General features: G+C 43.0%; 1 protein-coding gene across 2 annotated transcripts; it reads right to left on the bottom strand.

Annotated features, from left to right (window-relative positions):
* Window positions 1–225: 225 nt before the first annotated feature.
* sh3bp5a (SH3-domain binding protein 5a (BTK-associated)) lies at window positions 226–13,153 on the bottom strand. 2 transcript variants are annotated; one of them, XM_056583098.1, is made up of 9 exons: window positions 12,740–13,153; window positions 12,206–12,268; window positions 10,192–10,320; window positions 5,055–5,219; window positions 4,136–4,266; window positions 3,603–3,645; window positions 3,175–3,400; window positions 2,553–2,972; window positions 226–2,109 (listed from the first exon to the last, which is right to left on the bottom strand). In XM_056583098.1, exons 1-9 carry the CDS (start codon window positions 12,818–12,820, stop codon window positions 1,946–1,948), a joined length of 1,422 nt encoding a protein of 473 aa, XP_056439073.1. In that variant the 5' UTR covers window positions 12,821–13,153; the 3' UTR covers window positions 226–1,945. The 2 variants fall into 2 exon arrangements, with proteins under 2 accessions (XP_056439073.1, XP_056439074.1); XM_056583099.1 differs by having other exon boundaries at window positions 2,553–2,792; window positions 12,740–13,152.
* Window positions 13,154–22,627: the final 9,474 nt, after the last annotated feature.

The following is a 22,627-nucleotide window of genomic DNA, read 5'->3' as shown; positions in this document are numbered from 1 at the left end:
CACACACACACACACACACACACACACACACACACACACACACACACACACACACACACACACACACACACACAACACACACACACACACGTTGACCCTTGTTAGCTGTCTCTAGTGAAGCACAACTTTCATGACACTAACTCAAGTCATGAGCTAACACAGAAACAGCTGAAGCTGCAGCACATACGCATGTGGACGTGCAAACGAGTTTGTGTGTGTATGTGTTTGTGTAACATTTGACAAAGACACAGCTGAGAGGAAAAGGAAGGCAAACTCAGCACTCCTGGTAAAAGCTTCGAAGTGCATAATGTAGCTGTCGACAATATGGGGATTCTGTTTTGTGTATCGACAGAGGAAGTGTGCAACCATCAATGAAAAACTGGTTCAAACTAGTAAGATGTCGTTGTTTTGCAAACATGCTTTGAGATCCTATTCCTGCATTAATCTGCAAGCATGAGTCATTTTCTCCAGACAGTATTTTATTTGTTATAGTCCTTGTTTATGATGAACCACACTCTCTCCCGCACCAAATATGTGCAACCATGACGGATCGCTCTGTTCCAACCAATTGGGCCCAGGGGAATCTGAGATGTAAATGTGTGACATGACACTGCTCTGGATCACACCCCCTTATAATGAGTCAACAGACATGTACACCAATGCCCTTCATTCTGGGGGTTCTTAAAGTGATAATGCGATGTCATGACCTTTTAAGAAACGGATTACAAAGGTCATCTAACAGTTTGTGGAACTTGACCGGAGGAAAAACAGGATCGATTAAACAAACACAAGTTTATTATTTCTAGTAGCATGAGTTAACCAACAAATCACTGTTTGTATACAGCTATAAAGTATACAGTTCTATATACACAATACTGGAATATAAATATAGAATTTAAGGACTACATGTGAGTATTTTAGTGTTTGTCGTTTTAAACCGAAACATAGGCACACAAAAACACACATACACACACACACACACACACACACACACACACACACACACACACACACACACACACACACACACACACACACACACACACACACACACACACCCACACACACACACACACACACACACACAACACTCTCACAAATCAAAGGCTCAATTGTTTTGTGAATGTTATTCACACATAATCTCACTGTCACATCTTGGCAAAACAGATGTTGTCAGCTGCTGCGGAGTACATTGATTCACAACATTCCTCCAATCCCCTTGGAAAACCATTTGTGCATCAAACCGTAAAACAGAATGCGACTCAATAGTTCACTACTGCGTGAAGTCTCTTTTTTCCTAGAGTATCCTTTGAGGGCCGCTGAGTCTTAGTGCACCCAAACACAGTTCCCCTTGCTTGTTTGCTTGTCTAATCGACTTAAGTGAGACGGCAACAGCGCCTCAGAAACATACTTGTCATGTGTTTTGACATTTTCCGTCGTGGCGGTGGGGGATGGCTAAACCGCTGAAGAGCTCATTCTTAGAAAGCTTATCTTTGACGTCTTTAATTTGAGGTTGTTGTTGGCGTAGGGGCCGTGGCCCCCACCACAAAGCAAAGGAGACGTAGATAGAATGAGAAAGGCACCGTGGAAAAGGACACGTGGCACAAAGACTTTGAGGAAAGTCAGTTAGAGGCTAAAAGATAGGATTCAAAACAAAGACGCCCAGTCAGGTTAATATAGCTGCACTGAATCCTCCCAATAAACCAACGTGTTGTTTTTGCTGCTGGTGGCCTTGAGTCTGTTTAAACATAGCTCATTGAATTTGAAAGTGTGTTCAAGCCATCCGTGCGCTGCTTAAAACAACCGCTCCTTGTGCTCGAGAGCACCGCAGCGCGTTTGCTTTTTCGTCTCAACGCCTCGTACAGTTTATAGCTTCGCTCGGGGCTCCGAGAATAAGGGGTTCACATTGAGCTTGGGGTTTGTTTTGTTTTTGTTTTAGAGGCTGTCAAGGACATGAACGCTGGGAGTCGCTGGGGTTAGGGAGGAGTTCCTCTGGGTTGTCCGGGTTACAGGGGTGGTCGTCCTGGCGGGCGTCTGCGTGCGCCGCGGTCAACGTTAGCTTCTTCAGACCTGCTCCCAGGGCTGCCTCCGCTCCCTCTGCTCGGTCGCCTGGAGGACACACGCAGCACGAGGACTTATACACATACACAAGATATAGATATCAATTCTATTATTTATAATCCCTCTGCTCTGTCGCCCACAAAACACACACAGCAGACGTATACATGTGTATAGCTAGAGACGTCAATTATATTATTCATAATCCCTCGGCTCTGTCGCCTGTAAAACACACAAAGCACAAGGACTTCAACTATATTATTTATAATAAATATAATAAAAGAATAATGATCTGTTTTTCACTTTCCTTTTATACCTTACTTAGCGTTATAACCACTGCACCCAATAATTGGAAAATATAAAGATATTTATGTTTGGTTGGTATTTATATTTTTTTGGATTATTATTATTCAATATTCTTATTAGAATTGCAGGACTTCCAGTGGATTGCCCCCCACTTCCAAACACACACACATACATACACATAAACGCACCTCTCTCCTGGTCACAATCGCAGTCGGGGGAGGAGGCTCCACTGCACTGGCTGCGGGGGCCCAGCACAGGAGACACATGCCCAGAGTCACACAGCGAGTCTGGGCCATGAGCCTCCCCGGTGCAGCGCAGCTCCAGGGAGCTGGGACAGGCGCCGGAGAGCGGGCAGGGTGCGGTCGACAGGACGAAGAGGGACGAAGAGGAGGGGTACGGGCAGGGCACGGTCAAGGCGTTTGAAGGGTCTGGACGGGCAGAGGGGAGAGGATGTGTGGAGGGGGAGGACGTTGAGGAGGAGGAGGCAGGCGATGAGGAGGAGGCGACGGAGGTTGTGTCTAGGGACGAAGAGGAGGAGGCGCTGGGGTCTGTCTCTTCCTCTGAGCTGGCGCTTTGACCTCCCTCGCCGTCCATACACACGGACAACACTGGAACGTGCACATGCACGGGCACACCAACACACACACACAAACACACACACACACACACATGGGCACAATGTCAACACATTAAACATGCAGGTGCACACAGACACAGCTGTACTCATAAAACGGTAACGGGACAAAATACAGAAGGGACGATGTCCCCACCATTTTATCCGTCTACTCCGGGCTGCACACGTCTACTCACTGGACAAGCCGTCGGACTCCATCTTGAAGTTGGCGATGTCCTCGTGGTCGCCCTCGCCGTCGCCGTCTGAGCCCACGCCTCGCTCCCGGGTCGCCGTGGAGAGCGCCGTGCGTCGCTGGGCGTGGATCTCCTCTGAGATGGCCTCCAGGTTACTGAGCGCCGTGCGGTACTCCGCCTTGGCCGAGGCCAGCTTTGTCTGCCGCTCGTCCACGCACCGCTTCAGTTGCTGCACGGGAGAAAAATGAGCTTGTGAGCTACTGAACATGTATAGTTTAACAATAAATAGAGCCATTCGTTCTGGTTACGCCATGCTAAGAATGAGTGCGCTTGTCTACACTCTTTGTTGGCAAAACACGACAAAAATATGTTTACAAACATCAAGAATCATGTAAAAAGCGGTCTTGGGTCTAAGGGTAAGATACACGTACCTCGAGCTGTATGTAATATTTTGCTTTGAGTTCAAAGTACGGCCTGCAGGGGGAGAAACCAAAGGAAAGCCGTGAGTGAGTGAGAGAGCGAGGGAGTAAACTGAAACGGTGCCAGCTTCCATAGCAACTGTGAAGCAACCTCTCTACCGCTGCTCCACGAACAGCCACATTCCATGGCTCTGACACACAGTACACTCCCTGGTACAGCATTGTCCCGCACAGTCCAGAACAGTTGTTCCGCTGAGTGCAGCCAACAGATGAAAACATCTGGAGTGTATTAGATGACATCAAGTCATATGCAGCTTGCTTCCCTCTCCAGGCCTCTCACTTTCTTTATCCCTCTATCGAAGTGCCCACCCTTGCATAGAAAAGCGTGAACGCTCAAATGCACATGCATGCATTTATGCATACAACAATTTCCCCCCGGGGATCAATAAAGTATTTCTGACTCTGATTCTGATACACACAAACACACACACACACACACACACACACACACACACACACACACACACACAAATCAGCACACAGACCTAGATTTGTTGATGTTGCGTTTGAGTTTCTTTTCCAGCTGTTTCATGTGACCGATGCAGGAGTTGTAGTTGGCCGCCGTCTTCTTGTGTTCCGCTTCACTGCGTGTTCTCGCTAGCTCCGCCTCCATCACCTGCCAAATGCAGGTCACAACTTTAATTGAGTGTTTGTTTGGTTATACTGTGTCAAATACCAGCTTTCCCATCCGGGCAGCCATCTCCGGTTGGCTTACTTATTGGGTACAATCCGTCCCAGACTGCGCCAAGAATAGATAACTCTGCTAACGCCTACTGCCATTGCCCCACTGGCACTGCTGTCATCTTCTGACTCAAAAAGAGTTTCTCAAACTCAATTGGATCTGCAATTGAGAAGCAATGTACAACATCCTCCCCTCTCTCATCCGGGCAAACCCAAGGTAACTTTCTGCTTCAGGAATGGCATCAAGCTCCTAATTCCTAATTGTATGAATATATACAATTTATGAATATGCATAAATTGTATATATCTATGAGCACCCTATTCAAATACACTGTATAGACTGGACAAGACACTTTATGGGAAGTTGCAATAGCACAAGATCTTTACAGCTTTTTACTGGTTTGAATGATTGTCAATGTGATAGTCTTTTATATACTGTATGTTCCTGTGTGTGTATTGCCTTTTTTTAACCTGATTGGCACCAAGATAAATTCCAAAATCTCTGTTGACATGGCAATATAGTATTGAACTTGAATATGTCCAACATGTTTCCTACATAGCCTATTAGCACGCTAGCCTCTTAACACACGCGCTACTGCACGGGGACCCAACATACTGTACACACATACTGTACACCCATACATGCCTGCTAGAATATCACCTAGCACCCTCTAGTCGTCTATATATTTCCCCCACGTAGCCCCTAGGTGTCAGGCTGCCCACCCGCTGCGTGGCGTGGTTGAGCATCTCCTGCCAGGCCGAGTCGAACTGCCGGCTGTCCTCCTCCAGCAGGCGCTCCTCGGCCAGGGCGATGGTCTCCTTGGCCGCACGAAGGATCTCCACGGCCCGCTGGAACTCCTGTGTGGCTTTCTGGGCCTCCAGCTGGGCCTGCGAGGGACACACACACACACACACACACACACACACACACACACACACACACACACACACACACACACACACACACACACACACACACACACACACACACACACACACACACACACACACACACACACAGGAACAGAAAAACACTTATTTATTTATGTCCGCAATTCATAATAAATGTACATAAGGACATAAATGTTACAGATACAAAACATTGCTCAGGCTTGATCCAGCAATGTGGGTCTGATGACAGATCAAACAGCAGATTATGGATACACACAACACCTCCTCCAAATGTGGCGACTTCCAATAATGAGGGATATTGAGCAGTATTTGGCAAGTTGCTTTGCCCTTGCTTTTGTAAAGCCAACTATCCTGAGACCCCTAATGACAATCTTATGCATGTGGCCCAGGCTGCTAAAGATAAGTACAAGATATTGACATTTATAGCCAAGGCCAGATATTTGTTGTACAAGAGGGTGATATTTGACCAGCTTTGTTAAGTAAGCCTCCTCTAGACTTGAATCAAAACAGCATCCTACTTCAAGAATGAATGCATTTCTATTGTTCTCATCAATGATCGTTATACACACACACACACACACACACACACACACACACACACACACACACACACACACACACACACACACACACACACACACACACACACACACACACACACACACACACACACACACACACACACACACACACACAAAAATAGACACACACACACACAAAAACAGAAACGTTTAGATTTGATGGAAAACTCCAATGGTTTGTTTTTTGTGTGTGACTGTATTGAAGGAAATTATTGCTTTTGTCGATTCTTGAAATCAGGGTGGGACACACATGCAGAATAAACATTGACCTGCATTTGCACGTGACATGTGACCAGCACACTTCCACACACGCCTACCTAGGTGCAACCTTGTCAAACACACAATCTCGCATCAAATACCAAAAAGCAAACAGCAAATCTGAACGAGAAGTAGGAATAGTCTGGAAGAAAACTAGTAACAACAGAATGTTACATGGACCCACTAAGACACTCACACACACAGCTCAAATACACTCGGCTCTTTATGCTATGGACAAACCCAGGCTCTGTCCCACAGGAAACGGGACTCGGCAAGAGGGGTATTGCTGCCCACAGCAGGACGTCACGCTTGGCATATTTTAACCCACACACACTCTCTAACTCACAGTTGCTACCTTTCTCATAGTCAGACAGCCTGCACTGCCTGACTGCGTGGCTGTGTCCCCAACTCAACTGAGCTGTATGTGGAAGAATAAAACAAGTCGTTTTGTTGTGCATAGAAATAAAGTGGACACCAAACAAAACATCAAAGCCGAAAGTGGAACAAGATAGCACAGGCTAATCCCAGTGTATGACCATGACGTATTTTGCCTGTTCTGGTCGTTTGAAGGATCCACGGGATTTGACCCGCCCCGCACTCAGTGGTGTGCGATGATAAGAGCGCCATCGGTGGGGTCACAGCGAGGAGTCACCACAGTGTCTCTGGGGGAGAGGAGCGTGCACACAAGCACTTCCCACTGCCCACGTAGTGGGGAAGAGAGTAAGCATTGTGCGCAATTGGTTTGAAGTGGTGACGTTGGTCGATGGTAGTAGTTGTGGTGGTGGTGGATGTGTCGCAGTGTGTGTGTGTGTGTGTGTGTGTGTGTGTTAGTGTGTGTGCGTGTCTCTGAGTGGGGTCAGATAGTGCTATCTTTGACTGAAGAACCTCCAAGAGAAGGTGAAGAGAGAAGAAAGGAGCTGGGAGGAGATAGTGAGAGAAAAGTTATGTCTCTCTCTCCCTCTCTCAGTATCTATCTCTCTCACCGGATAAGATTCATGTTTGAAACGACAAGAGCTGCTTTATATTTCCACTTCCCCAACTGTGACCTACTTCTCTGACTCTACGAAGAGGTGGCGAGGGGGGGGGGGGGGGGGATGCATAGCCCACCAAAGAGGAAATGCTTTATTAGAAATAAGAAGAACACCAACATAAATCCAAAGTTACTGGGATTGTGATTTCTGTGGCCGCCAACTTTCACAGAATATTGGCCTGTCTGTCGTCTCACAGGAAGCCCAGGAAGTGCTATGGCAGTCCAACCCTTCCTCAAAGTTTTGTGTGTGTCTGTGCGTGTGTGTGAATCTGTGTCTGTGTTTGCCTTTCATGTCTGCCCTTGTGCTTTTATGACCATGCCTCATCTCATCACATTTGCTTCAACGGATAGACTTATTGACTTGCTTGTGTTATTAAGAGTGGATTGATTGATTTTAAGGATTCATTGTCCCCATGTGGGTCCTATGATGGCACTGAGGCCGCCCGATGACGCCAGTGGACCACATGGGCAGCAGTGAGTGGTGCTGGCCACGGCGTAGCCCGTCAAATCTGAGGACAATAGGCAACGTTTAGCTCAGAAACATCACGTGAGCTGTCTCATCTTGATGCCCGCCCTGTGTATGTGTGTGTGTCTTTGTGTTTGTGTGTGTGTGTGTGTGTGTCATCGGAAGCCGTCTGAACCATGGCCACACGGTTGTTTATTCTGGATGCATGAATCTGACTTCAATTCAACTGTATACTTCTGTGCTCCAATAATGCTTTTCTGTGTCACCTCATCAAAGTAAGGCAGGCAGACAGACAGAAAGAGACGACAGACAGACTGCTGGGCAGACGGTCATACCGACAGACGGACAGGCAGACGGACAGATTAGCAGCACCACAGAGGGCTCCAGGCAGAGCACGAGAAAGAAAGAACCGCAGGGGGGGAGCTCCCTCACCCTCACCCCACCTAATGCATCGGAATGTTGGGTTGAAAGCAGGGAAGGATGCTACTGGGGGTTGGGGGTTGTAGGGCTATAGAGAGTGTGTGTGTGTGTGTGTGTGTGTGTGTGTGTGTGTGTGTGTGTGTGTGTGTGTGTGTGTGTGTGTGTGTGTGTGTGTGTGTGTGTGTGTGTGTGTGTGTGTGTGTGTGTGTGTGTGTGTGTGTGTGTGTGTGTGTGTGTGTGTGAGTTGGAGCTTGCGTTTGGGGGTGTCTGTCTGTTTATATATGTATGTATGTATGGGTGTATGTGAGTGTATGTGTGTATGTGTGTGTGTGTGTGTGTGTGTGTGTGTGTGTGTGTGTGTGTGTGTGTGTGTGTGTGTGTGTGTGTGTGTGTGTGTGCGCGTGTTGGCCAGTGCAGACACATGTAATGCGGTGAATTAACGAGGATAAGGATCAGCGCATTTTCATGTCTACAAAATGGGGTCATGGATCAAATATTAAACATCCTTTTATAAATAATGAACACAACAAACATGCCTGCTTGCCTGGAAGCCGATGTGCGTCATTTATAACCTTCTTCTGACACACATACGCATGCACACTCACACTGCTGAAGACTCAGGCGCATAATCACAGACACGCCAGATGCAACACTGTGTAAAGAGGAGCATTAATCATTTGACACAAGCGTGAAAACCATCAAATATCAAAACCGTCAGCTAAGTAAATGTAATGTCAAGTCCAGTAAGGCTACACGGTCCCACGCAGCAGGCCTCAGCTGATCCCTCCACATTGGCAAACAATCGTATTGCAACAAACACGCACTCACACACACACACACACACACACACACACACACACACACACACACACACACACACACACACACACACACACACACACACACACACACACACACACACACACACACACACACACACACACACACGCACACACACACACACACTTAAGGTCTGACTATGTTATGTTCTGACAAGCCACACGGTGATGGATGACCCTGAATCCGAGGACGACCAGTCTCTATGCTATCTTCCTCGTCCAATCAGAACAGGGCACAGCAAGGAGGTGCTGTCGAACATCGGGGGCCAAGACCCACGTGGCCCAATGAGCAGACCGCCTTAAAAGATAAAGATAGATATAGATAAAGATAGCGATGTGTTGCTATCCTGCGCTCTGTACCAGGGAGGTGGCCGCCATGTAAATAAACATCCTTACTTTTGTTCTTGCTGGAGGGCTTTTTATCGACGCCTACATTTGGCCACCATTGCTTCCTTGCTCATCAAAAGTGGAAAAAAAGCATGTCATATTTTGATCCGGTGACAGCAACAACAAAAAAAACACCAAGTAACCATAGTCACCTTAGTCATTTTCCATGTTCAACACAAATATACAATATGACTGTGACACATGAACGTCAGAGTTGTGAGGGCCGTTACGTCATGAGCTACCAGTCACCGCACGTCTGTTCCGTTCACATGTCTCACCGCCCCTACTGTATGGCCCCTGGCCCAGAATAGAGCAGGCCCGGATCAACAGAGGGCCTGAGATGATTCCATAATGAAGGCTGGTGTCACCAATTACCTAAGTGATCCAATCAATGATCCCCTGTTTAATATCTGATGGAATCGAAATCCCTTCAAACCTCTTCAGTACACACACACACACACAGACACAAACGCAAGACTTGTCAGACAGCCTCTTGTTAGAACCCGCAAGTGGGTAGCTGTTTTCAGTTTGTCGATGGTGGTGCAGACAACACATACTTCTGGGGGGGGGGGTTAAAAATAGACCACGGCCACGGGACGGTAACTATGTGTGTCTACGGGTTCACATTCATGCATGTGTGTGAGAGTGAGTGAGTGTGTGTGTGTGTGAGTGAGAGAGACAGTGAGAAAGAGGGCGAGAGGGAGAGGGTGACAGAGTGAGAGATTGCGAGAGAGGCGTGTGACTCAGGTGAATATCCCGGTCATGCCTGTGTCTGACGTCCCTCCAAGCCAGTCAGCTTGGGTGTTCAAATGGCTCAATGCTAATTTGTCCCTCAAACACCAGTCTTCAAGGGCTTTCTGGCAGGCCATGCCAAACTCCCTCCGCACAGATGACCACCTCCACACTCACGTGCGTGTATGTGTCTGCGTGTGCGTGCGTTTGCGTGCGTGCGTCTCAGACACCGTACCTGTCTGGCCACTCTGCGGGCCTCCCAGTAAGGTTTGGAGTCGTCCACGGCCCGTCCAATCTTCTTCGTCTGCTCGTCGAGCTTGACTGTCGCCTCCACTAGCACCGCGCGGAACCGCTGCCGGTAGTCCTGGACACACACAAACACGCACAGACACACACAACAAACAAACACACACATGTATATTAGCATGCCAGCTTGAGAGGCCCCATCATTCGACAGTCGATATAGCTGTTATGATCATGCACTACAATAACTCCAACTAGGACTCCCACTGTGCTGATGTGTGTGACTTCCTTTGATTATGTCACCCTACTTTTCAGGGACTACAGTCACAGGATGTGTCCCTGGCTGTCCTTCCTTACTTCCCCCCCCCCCCCCCCACTCCCCCCATCCTTGAACACCACACCTCCCAAAATCTCTCTCACACACGGGCACACACAAACAATGGAAATGAATTACGATCAAGCGGGTCATTGTGTCATTGTGGTGCATTGTATTGTATTTCTTCTGTTTCTACATTATTATCGGTTATAACCTTGTTTGTTATTACCATAACGTTTGTGTGTCAGGATGTAGGAGATATTGGAGCTAACTGTACCATTAGAAAGAGTTCAGAAAATAGGAGGCTTGTGGCTTCTTCCTTTGACAAGACTGTACGTCTTGTTCCTGCAGAGTGACACGGCTCTTTAACCGATTAGGTCTAGTCTTGACAGGCTCTCTCTGTGTCATTTCCCTCATGAGGAAAATATAATTTTAGGTTCTCCATCTTTGTCCTCAAGTTTCTCTCGCATGCTTTGTCCCTTCTCCCTCTTTCTTACACACACACACACACACACACACACACACACACACACACACACACACACACACACACACACACACACACACACACACACACACACACACACACACACACACAACCCCCACATACACACACAAATCACACACACACATGCGCGCACACACACACACACACACACAACCCCCACATACACACACAAATCACACACACACACACACACACACACACACACACACACACACACACACACACACTCACACACACACACAACCCCCACATACACACACAAATCACACACACACATGCGCGCACACACACACACACACACACACACACACACACACACACACACACACACACACACACACACACACACACACACACACACACACACACACACACACACACTATTATAAAGATTGCATCTTTTTTAATATGTTCAGCTTTACGTTTGGTAAAAGAGTTTTGGGTGGGGGCTACAAGTGATCCAGGGGATTCGGCACACAGTGATTGCTACATCACTCAACATCAACTCCAGATGTGTTTTATCTAACACTCCACCAAACTACTCGGCCCTGTATCTGAATTGGAGTGAATCTCTCTCTCTCTCTCTCTCTCTCTCTCTCTCTCTCTCTCTCTCTCTCTCTCTCTCTCTCTCTCTCTCTCTCTCTCTCTCTCTCTCTCTCTCTCTCTCTCCCCCTCTCTCTCTCTCTCTCTCTCTCTCTCTCTCTCTCTCTCTCTCTCTCTCTCTCTCTCTCTCTCTCAATAGTGTGTTGCTTCCAACTCCCCAGGCCCTTTTTGTTGGGGGAAGTTAAGCTGGGCTATAATGAAGAACAGAAGAGGCCCAGATGGAGGTAAGAGGAGGAGGAGGCCTGGAGACGGGTGGAATGTTTTCTCTGGCCTGACCGCTGGCCTTCCACTCCTCCGTAATAGACAGCCGAGAGCAGTGAAACATCACCATCTCCACTGAGTCTCCCATGCTGTTCAGGCACTGGAACTCCTTCCATGTAATCTAGGGGCAAAGGCCCCACGGTGGTCTTTCAGAGCCTTTTGTTTCTTGGGAAAACAAGCTCCTTTCGGCAGCAGCACTAGGTGCTGACCACAGCAACGAAACGCTTTTCTATCTTCCCACTGCTTTCATAATGGACGGGTCCGGTCTGCTGTGGGGACGCTAGGGTGTAGTGGTCAGGGGGAACAACCAAGACCTACCTCCAGCTCACACTCCCACCGGTTGATGCCATCTGTAGACTGGTTCAGCCTCTCCAACTCTCCCTGTTGACACAAAACACAGCATGAGAGGGGATGCAAGGGGAAAGGCTGTGGTCACGGTGTGTGTGTGTGTGTGTGTGTGTGTGTGTGTGTGTGTGTGTGTGTGTGTGTGTGTGTGTGTGTGTGTGTGTGTGTGTGTGTGTGTGTGTGTGTGTGTGTGAGAGAGAGAGAGAGAGAGAGAGAGAGAGAGAACGAAAGAGACAGCTAGAAAGCGAAGGGTAGAGAGAGAATGTGTGTGTGGGAGGTCAGATCCTGACACGTTGTTTTGCTCCTTCCACCTCAGTCAGTCAAAACCCATATGTGGGAAGTCGATTTAAAAAAGACCCTAAATCAGTCATATAGAAACATGTGCATGTGTGGGGATCGTAAACACATTCAAATTATATTGCAAGTGTATCCATAGACATAGCTTTGGTCGTGTGCCTTTCAATAGCGCTAGTAATAGCGCTTTTTTGTCAGAACTTTTAGACCTACCTGAATTCGGGGGTCAACCGCCTCCTCTTCGGGTAATTCGGAAGTTTCAGAAAAATTGCTTCGAGCTTCTGACTGCTCCATTTCCAGGGATCTGCAGCGCACTTCAAAAGGTTCCACGGTACACACAAAGCGCGGCCCCTGCACGAGACAGCAGGGCACGGATCTCAGATCATTATGGGTTGAAGATAATCCTGTGCAATAAAACGCAAGGTCTGCAACACGTATCGTTAGGATATCAACTTTTTTTTCTCGTCTGCTAAGAAGAATAGATTCCAGAAATGAGTGCGAACAAACACAGCGAACGAGAAGTGGATCCTGGCAGCGGCAGAACAGCTCAACTCGGTGTTACAAGTCCTCTCTGCTGGGAGAACCATGATCTGAGGGGTGGTAGCAAGTACGGGATGGTACGCTCGTTTTGACTCGCCCTCTGGCGGCCAGGGTGTGGATAGGGGCGGGGAGTCATCGTTCCAATGACGTTGACTGGGATAGCGGGACCAAAGCGGCAGTAGGGCCGAGCTCTCTGAGTGGCCAACGACATGCGTCGCGACGTAGGTCGTTGGTCGCGACGTAGGTCGCATTGGTCGCTGTGTTGGTCGCTCGTCTGGCTGCTTTCAGTCGCTGTGGTCACAGGCTGCAGTGCCGCTGCTAGCTATTTTGGGGCCCTAAGCATAACTCCTTTATGGGCCCCCCCCCCCCCCCGAAGAAAATAATAGGTTTCTGCCAGTTCAACATTTTATTAAAACGCAAAAGTTAAATCTACTTTGTAAACACAGTTCACAGAACAGCCAAAACATACATACAGTACACACAAGTATTGGAATGTCCAAAATCTTTTAAATTAAATAGTTATCCATGAATACAAACTTAAAACCAGAAGTATACAAGTAAGAAAAATTATTCTATGAAGCAAAGATTTACAAGCAGAAACTATTTACACAAATATTTACACACTTTACTTTGTAAACAGAGACAGCCTATTTTTTTTTTTTTTTTTTTTTGGGGGCCCCCTCAGGACTTGAGGCCCTACGCGCAGCGCGTAGTGCGCGTTATGGGAGCGGCGGCACTGACTGGCTGGCTCGCTCAAAGTCTATATAATCAGTTGATTTGCATGTTATTAACGTTTTTTTTTGCGACAGTTGAAGTACCAGAAAGCCATGCTCTCTGGCGAAAGCTACCTACAGCTCTTTATTGCTAATATTGTTTTAATATTTTTCTATTGAAGTACAGTTTAAATGATGAAATCGTTGGTCTATCAGTATCAATAAAATATATTAGTTGTAATTTGGGGCGCATTCAAATACTGTATTTTTATATTATATAGCCTATTTGTTTTGTTAAATGTCATTAAGCCTAATAACGTATATTATGCACAAAGTTCTTCGTTATAGAGTGATAAAGATAAATATAAGTGCAATATTTTGAAGCCAATGCCACAGTGGTACTAGCGGTATAGTCACGCTAGGTTAGTAATCATGTAGGCCGGTGTACGATTCTCTCCACGGACGGTCATATTTTTGCTCTTTTAGTCAAACTTATTGACGCAATCGGCCTCTTTCCTTTTAACATTTTTGTATGTTTTAGTACGATGGTATGATAATTAGACGACGTAATGACGGGCTGCGACGCCTGGCTGGTATCGGCTGGTATCGGCTGGTATCGGCTGGCTGGCTGCGACGACAGGCCAGCCACGGCTGGCCGCTGTCTGCCACTGGCCACTGGCCGCTGGCTGCGGCTGGCAGCTGGCTCTGGCAGGCTGACCGACTAGGTCGCAACCATAAAAGCGTCGCGACCCTATTGGCGGCAAATAGGTCGCAACCAACCAGAGGTATGGCTGAATGAGCGACCTGTGGCAGCCAGCCATTGTCACCATGGCTGCTACCATGACCAAAAGCCTATGTTATCAGCTAACATCTCATTGAACAGAATAAATATACGTGCGTCAGTGTAATAAAAACGTACATACAATAATATATAGCTTAGATATTGATAGACCAATAGGCCTTTTTATAATATATATAAATAAATAGGCCTATTGGTCTATCCATCTATATTTAATTAATTTTGAATTAACTTTGTAATACAGTGATGTTTACAATATTTATATTGATTATATTGTATAGCCTATTGGTTTGATAAAAACTCTAATTCACAGACCTAATACCGTAAAAAAAATAGTAAAAATAAATATATAATGTGTCACGAATCATGATAGTCAAGTATTCAAATGTATAAACCAAAGAACAAAATATGAACATTTAAATTAAAGTTACAATTTTCTAAAAAAAAGTGTCAATAATAATAGTAGGCTATAGTAATAGCATAAATGCACAATTTAAAGGGGGCCAGTGACTATACAAATCTATAGTATCTAAAATATGTGTGTAAAGTGGCCCAATCATCAAGTATGTATGTTAACTCAGAATGTTTGGCAGCCAACAGACCAAAAACAAAAACTGTAATATACTCTGATGTACAGCATATGATAGAATCCAACCACTTTCCATGTTATAGGCACTATGTATTCCTGGGACCAGGGAGCACAATTCAGGAAGGTGGAATGAATAAATACGAACGTTTTGCCAAGGCCGAAGTTTGACTAAAAGAGCAACAATCGATCTGACCGGTGAGAGAATCAATCACACAACCCCTTGATTGCTACCTTAGCATCACTACCACTTACACCACTGTGGCTTTTATGTTAAGTACTGTTACACTGACGACCAAAGAAAAACGACAATGTCACCCCTCATGTTTCATTTGATAACATTACCCCCTATGATTTAATTGAAAAATATCGACAGTGTTACCCATCATGTTTTTTTTCATGACGACTAATAAAAAATGACAGTGTTACCCCTTATGTTTTTTTTCATGACGACCAATAAAAAAACAACAGTGTTACCCCTTATGTTTTTTTCCATGACGACCAATAAAAAACAACGGTGTTACCCCTTATTTTTTTTTTCATGACGACCAAAGAAAAACGACAGTGTTTCATTTGATAAAAACGACATTTATCTGTATGTTTTAATGGATAAATATCGACAGTGTTCCCCCTTGTGTTTTTTTCATGACGACCAATTAAAAACAACAGTATTACCCCTTATGTTTTTATTCATGACGACCAATGAAAAAACAACAGTGTTACCCCTTATGTTTTTTTCAGGACGACCAAAGAAAAACGACAGTGTTACCCCCTTATGTTTCATTTGATAAAAACGACAGTATTACCCCCTATGTTTTAATGGACGACAGTGTTACCCCTTATATTTTATTTGACAAAGACAACATTGTTACCATTTATGTTTTTTTTCATGACGACCAATAAAAAACAACAGTGTTACCCCTTATGTTTTTTTTCATGACGACCAATAAAAAACAACAGTGTTACCCCTTATGTTTTTTTTCATGACGACCAATAAAAAACAACAGTGTTACCCCTTATGTTTTTTTTCATGACGACCAATAAAAAACGACAGTGTTACCCCTTATATTTTATTTGACAGAGACAACAGTGTTACCATTTATGTTTTTTTTCATGACGACCAATAAAAAACAACAGTGTTACCCCTTATGTTTTTTTTCATGACGACCAATAATAAACAACAGTGTTAGACATCAACCGGACATGAACCCCGGTCTCCAGGAGGAAAGCTCACAGCTCTCTCCACTTCCCACTGAGATTTATACCATAAATATGTCTGAGGTTATATATGATAGTGCAATAGACATGATATTTCATGTCTATTCATGTCTAACACAGTGTTACCCCTTATATTTTATTTGACAAAGACAACAGTGTTACCATTTATGTTTTTTTTCATGACGACCAATAAAAAACAACAGTGTTACCCCTTATGTTTTTTTTCATGACGACCAATAAAAAACAACAGTGTTACCCCTTATGTTTTTTTTCATGACGACCAATAAAAAACGACAGTGTTACCCCTTATATTTTATTTGACAAAGACAACAGTGTTACCATTTACGTTTTTTTTCATGACGACAAATAAAAAACAACAGTGTTACCCCTTATGTTTTTTTTCATGACGACCAATAAAAAACAACAGTGTTACCCCTTATGTTTTTTTTCATGACGACCAATAAAAAACAACAGTGTTTCCCCCTATGTTTTTTTTCATGACGACCAATAAAAACAACAGTGTTACCCCTTATGTTTTTTTTCATGACGACCAAAGAAAAACGACAGTGTCACCCCCTATGTTTTATTGATAAATATCAACAGTGTTACCCCTTATGTCTATTTCATGACGGCCGATAAAAACCGACAGCGTAACCCTTCATGTTTTTTCCATGTTGACCAATGGAAAATGACAGTGGTACCCCTGTCGACGTTTTTGCAGGGATCCGAACCTGAGCTGTATAGAGTGTTAACCGCCGAACTTATCAATGCACCATCAAGACACTGAATAAAGTCATCACAAAGGTTATACTTGACTTTATAATTTGCATGAAATAGAGATTAGAGTCTTCCAACAGAAGACATCAACCGGACTTGAACCCCGGTCTCCATGAGGAAAGCTCACAGCTCTCTCCACTTCCCACTGAGATTTATACCATAAATATGTCTGAGGTTATATATGACAGTGCAATAGACATGATATTTCATGTCGACCAATAAAAAACGACAGTGTTACCCCTTATATTTTATTTGACAAAGACAACAGTGTTACCATTTATGTTTTTTTTCATGACGACCAATAAAAAACAACAGTGTTACCCCTTGTTTTTTTTCATGACGACCAATAAAAAACAACAGTGTTACCCCTTATGTTTTTTTTCATGACGACCAATAAAAACAACAGTGTTACCCCTTATGTTTTTTTTCATGACGACCAATAAAAAACTACAGTGTTACCCCTTATATTTTATTTGACAGAGACAACAGTGTTACCATTTATGTTTTTTTTCATGACGACCAATAAAAAACAACAGTGTTACCCCTTATGTTTTTCTTCATGACGACCAATAAAAAACAACAGTGTTACCCCTTATGTTTTTTTTCATGACGACCAATAAAAAACAACAGTGTTACCCCTTATGTTTTTTTTCATGACAACCAATAAAAAACGACAGTGTTACCCCTTATATTTTATTTGACAAAGACAACAGTGTTACCCCATATGTTTTTTTTCATGACGACCAATAAAAAACAACAGTGTTACCCCTTATGTTTTTTTTCATGACGACCAATAAAAAACAACAGTGTTACCCCTTATGTTTTTTTTCATGACGACCAATAAAAAACAACAGTGTTACGCCTTATGTTTTTTTTCATGACGACCAATAAAAAACAACAGTGTTACCCCTTATGTTTTTTTTCATGACGACCAAAGAAAAACGACAGTGTCACCCCCTATGTTTTATTGATAAATATCAACAGTGTTACCCCTTATGTCTATTTCATGACGGCCGATAAAAACCGACAGCGTAACCCCTCATGTTTTTTCCATGTTGACCAATGGAAAATGACAGTGCTACCCCTGTCGACGTTTTTGCAGGGATCCGAACCTGAGCTGTTTAGAGTGTTAACCTCCGAACTTATCAATGCACCATCAAGACACTGAATAAAGTCATCACAAAGGTTATACTTGACTTTATAATTTGCATGAAATAGAGATAAGAGTCTTCCAACAGTAGACATCAACCGGACTTGAACCCCGGTCTCCAGGAGGAAAGCTCACAACTCTCTCCACTTCCCACTGAGATTTATACCATAAATATGTCTGAGGTTATGTATGACAGTGCAATAGACATGATATTTCATGTCGACCAATAAAAAACGACAGTGTTACCCCTTATATTTTATTTGACAAAGACAACAGTGTTACCATTTATGTTTTTTTTCATGACGACCAATAAAAAACAACAGTGTTACCCCTTGTTTTTTTTCATGACGACCAATAAAAAACAACAGTGTTACCCCTTATGTTTTTTTTCATGACGACCAATAAAAAACAACAGTGTTACCCCTTATGTTTTTTTTCATGACGACCAATAAAAAACTACAGTGTTACCCCTTATATTTTATTTGACAAAAACAACATTGTTACCATTTATGTTTTTTTTCATGACGACCAATAAAAAACAACAGTGTTACCCCTTATGTTTTTTTTCATGACGACCAATAAAAAACAACAGTGTTACCCCTTTTGTTTTTTTTCATGACGACCAATAAAAAACAACAGTGTTACCCCTTATGTTTTTTTTCATGACGACCAAAGAAAAACGACAGTGTCACCCCCTATGTTTTATTTGATAAATGTCGACAGGGTTACCCCTTTTGTTTATTTCATGACGGCCGATAAAAACCGACAGAGTTACCCCTCTTGTATTTTCCATGTTGACCAATAGATAACGACAGTGGTACCCCTGTCGACGTTTTTGCGGAGATCCGAACCTGAGCTGTTTAGAGTGTTAACCTCCGAACTTATCAATGCACCAACAAGACAATGGATAAAGACATCACAAAGGTTATACATACTTTATAATTCGCATGAAATAGAGATAAGAGTCTTCCAATAGATGACATCAACACAACCCCGGTCTCCAGGAGGAAAGCTCACAGCTCTCTCCACTTCCCACTAAGATTTATACTATGAATATGTCTGAGGTTATATGTGACAGTGCAATAGACATGATATTTCATGTCGACCAATAAAAAACGACAGTGTTACCCCTTATATTTTATTTGACAAAGACAACAGTGTTACCATTTAGGTTTTTTTTCATGACGACCAATAAAAAACAACAGTGTTACCCCTTATGTTTTTTTTCATGACGACCAATAAAAAACAACAGTGTTACCCCTTATGTTTTTTTTAATGACGACCAATAAAAAACAACAGTGTTACCCCTGATGTTTTTTTTCATGACGACCAATAAAAAACGACAGTGTTACCCCTTATATTTTATTTGACAAAGACAACAGTGTTACCATTTATGTTTTTTTTCATGACGACCAATAAAAAGCAACAGTGTTACCCCTTATGTTTTTTTTCATGACGACCAATAAAAAACAACAGTGTTACCCCTTATGTTTTTTTTCATGACGACCAATAAAAAACAACAGTGTTACCCCTTATGTTTTTTTTCATGACGACCAATAAAAACGACAGTGTTACCCCTTATATTTTATTTGACAAAGACAACAGTGTTACCATTCATGTTTTTTTTCATGACGACCAATAAAAAACAACAGTGTTACCCCTTATGTTTTTTTTCATGATGACCAATAAAAAACAACAGTGTTACCCCATATGTTTTTTTTCATGACGACCAATAAAAAACAACAGTGTTACCCCTTATGTTTTTTTTCATGACGACCAATAAAAAACGACAGTGTTACCCCTTATATTTTATTTGACAGAGACAACAGTGTTACCATTTATGTTTTTTTTCATGACGACCAATAAAAAACAACAGTGTTACCCCTTATGTTTTTTTTCATGACGACCAATAAAAAACAACAGTGTTAGACATCAACCGGACTTGAACCCCGGTCACCAGGAGGAAAGCTTACAGCTCTCTCCACTTCCCACTGAGATTTATGTTGTTTCATTTGATAAAAACGACAGTGTTACCCTTTATGTTTCATTTGATAAAAACGACAGTGTTACCCCTTGTGTTTTTTTTCATGACGACCAAAGAAAAACAACAGTATTACCCCTGATGTTTTTATTCATGACGACCAATAAAATAACAACAGTGTTACCCCTTATGTTTTTTTTCATGACGACCAATAAAAAACAACAGTGTTACCCCTTATGTTTCATTTGATAAAAACGACAGTGTTACCCCTAATGTTTTTTAATGGATATATATATCGACAGTGTTACCCCTTATGTTTTGTTCATGACGGCCGATAAAAAACGACAGTGTTACCCCTTATGTATCATTTGATAAAAACGACAGTGTTACCCCTCATGTTTCATTTGATAAAAACGACACTGTTACCCCTTGTGTTTTTTTTTATGACGACCAAAGAAAAACAACAGTGTTACCCCTCATGTTTTTTTTCTTGACGACCAAAGAAAAACAACAGTGTTAACACCTATGTTTTATTTGATAAATATCGACACTGTTACCCCTTATGTTTTTTTTCCCATGATGACTGATGATAAACAACAGTGATACCCCTTATATTTTATTTGAGAAAGACAATTTTTTTTTTTTTTATATGTTTTTTTTCATTTCGACCAATAAAATACGACAGTGTTACCCCTTATATTTTATTTGACAAATACTACAGTGTTACCCCTTATGTTATTTTTCATGACGACCAATAAAAAACAATAGTATTACCCCTTATGTTTTTATTCATGACGACCAATAGAAAAACAACAGTGTTACCCCTTAAGGTACGGCCACACCAACCGCGTTGCTCGCGTTAGGGGCGTTGAAAATCTGCATTTTTGTATAGGGAACCATTGGTCTAGGCGCGGTACACGCGTTGAAGCATTGAAGCGTTGCGTTGGGGGTGTTTCATTTGATAAAAACGACAGTGTTACCCCCCATGTTTTTTTCCCATGATGACTGAGAAAAACAACAGTGTTACCCCTTATGTTTTTTTTCATGACGACCAAAGAAAAACAACAGTGTCACCCCCTATGTTTTATTTGATAACAACGACAATAGACATGATAGCATTACATTTAAAATTAAAGATATTGTGTCTCCCACAGAAATTGAGCTGCGGTCTCCAGTGGGTTAGGCAGAGTGCACTCCACTGCACCACTGAGGCGATGACATTACACAATAATCAATCATCAATAAAGAGGATATAAATGACATTAAAATGTATCTGTGTATTTCTATTATTTCCCTTATGATTTTTTTCATGACGACCAATAAAAAACGACAGTGTTACCCCTTATATTTTATTTGACAAAGACAACAGTGTTACCCTTTATGTTTTTTTTCATGACGACCAATAAAAAACAACAGTGTTACCCCTTATGTTTTTTTTCATGACGACCAATAAAAAACAACAGTGTTACCACTTATGTTTTTTTTCATGACGACCAATAAAAAACAACAGTGTTACCCCTTATGTTTTTTTTCATGACGACCAATAAAAAACAACAGTTACCCCTTATGTTTTTTTTCATGACGACCAAAGAAAAATGGCAGTGTCACCCCTCATGTTTCATTTGATGAAAACGACAGTGTTACCCCCTATGTTTTAATAGATAAATATCGACAGTGTTACCCCTTATGTTTTTTTTCATGACGGCCGATTAAAAACGACAGTGTTACCGCTTATGTTTCATTTGATAAAAACGACAGTGTTACCCCCTATGTTTTATTTTATAAATATCGACAGTGTTACCCCTTATGTTTTTTTCCCATGATGACTGATGAAAAACAACAGTGTATTTATATTTATAACCCTTATATTTTATTTGAGAAAGAATTTCTTTTCTTTTTTTTATATTTCTTTTTTCATTACGACCAATAAAATACGACAGTGTTACCCCTTATATTTTATTTGACAAAGACAACAGTGTTACCCTTTATGTTTTTTTTCATGACGACCAATAAAAAAACAACAGTGTTACCCCCTATGCTTTATTTGATAAATATCGACAGTGTTACCCCTCATGTTTCATTTGATAAAAACAACAGTGTTACCACTTATGTTTATTTCATGATGGCCGATAAAAACCGACAGAGTTACCCCTCATGTTTTTTCCATGTTGACCAATAAATAACAACGGTTATAGTCGGTCAGCCTGCCAGAGCCAGCTGCCAGCCGCAGCCAGCGGCCAGTGGCCAGCGGCAGCCAGCGGCCAGCCGTGGCTGGCCTGTCGTCGCAGCCAGCAGCCGATACCAGCCAGGCGTCGCAGCCCGTCATTACGTCGTATA

Source organism: Gadus chalcogrammus, chromosome 22 (genome assembly GCF_026213295.1).
Source record: "Gadus chalcogrammus isolate NIFS_2021 chromosome 22, NIFS_Gcha_1.0, whole genome shotgun sequence".
Taxonomy (NCBI): domain Eukaryota; kingdom Metazoa; phylum Chordata; class Actinopteri; order Gadiformes; family Gadidae; genus Gadus; species Gadus chalcogrammus.
Note: the sequence above shows the minus strand (reverse complement) of the source record. Positions and strands in the feature narration are given on the sequence as shown.

What these genes read in the sequence shown, in the direction of transcription:
- sh3bp5a (XM_056583098.1), bottom strand. Translation starts at nt 12,820, where the DNA reads ATGGAGCAGTCAGAAGCTCGAAGCAATTTTTCTGAAACTTCCGAATTA. An exon ending in TCAACCACGCCACGCAGCGG is followed by an intron (nt 4,267 to 5,054) that starts GTGGGCAGCCTG and finishes TGCATTTGGCAG; the next exon opens with GTGATGGAGGCGGAGCTAGC. An exon ending in AATATTACATACAGCTCGAG is followed by an intron (nt 3,401 to 3,602) that starts GTACGTGTATCT and finishes TCTCCCGTGCAG; the next exon opens with CAACTGAAGCGGTGCGTGGA.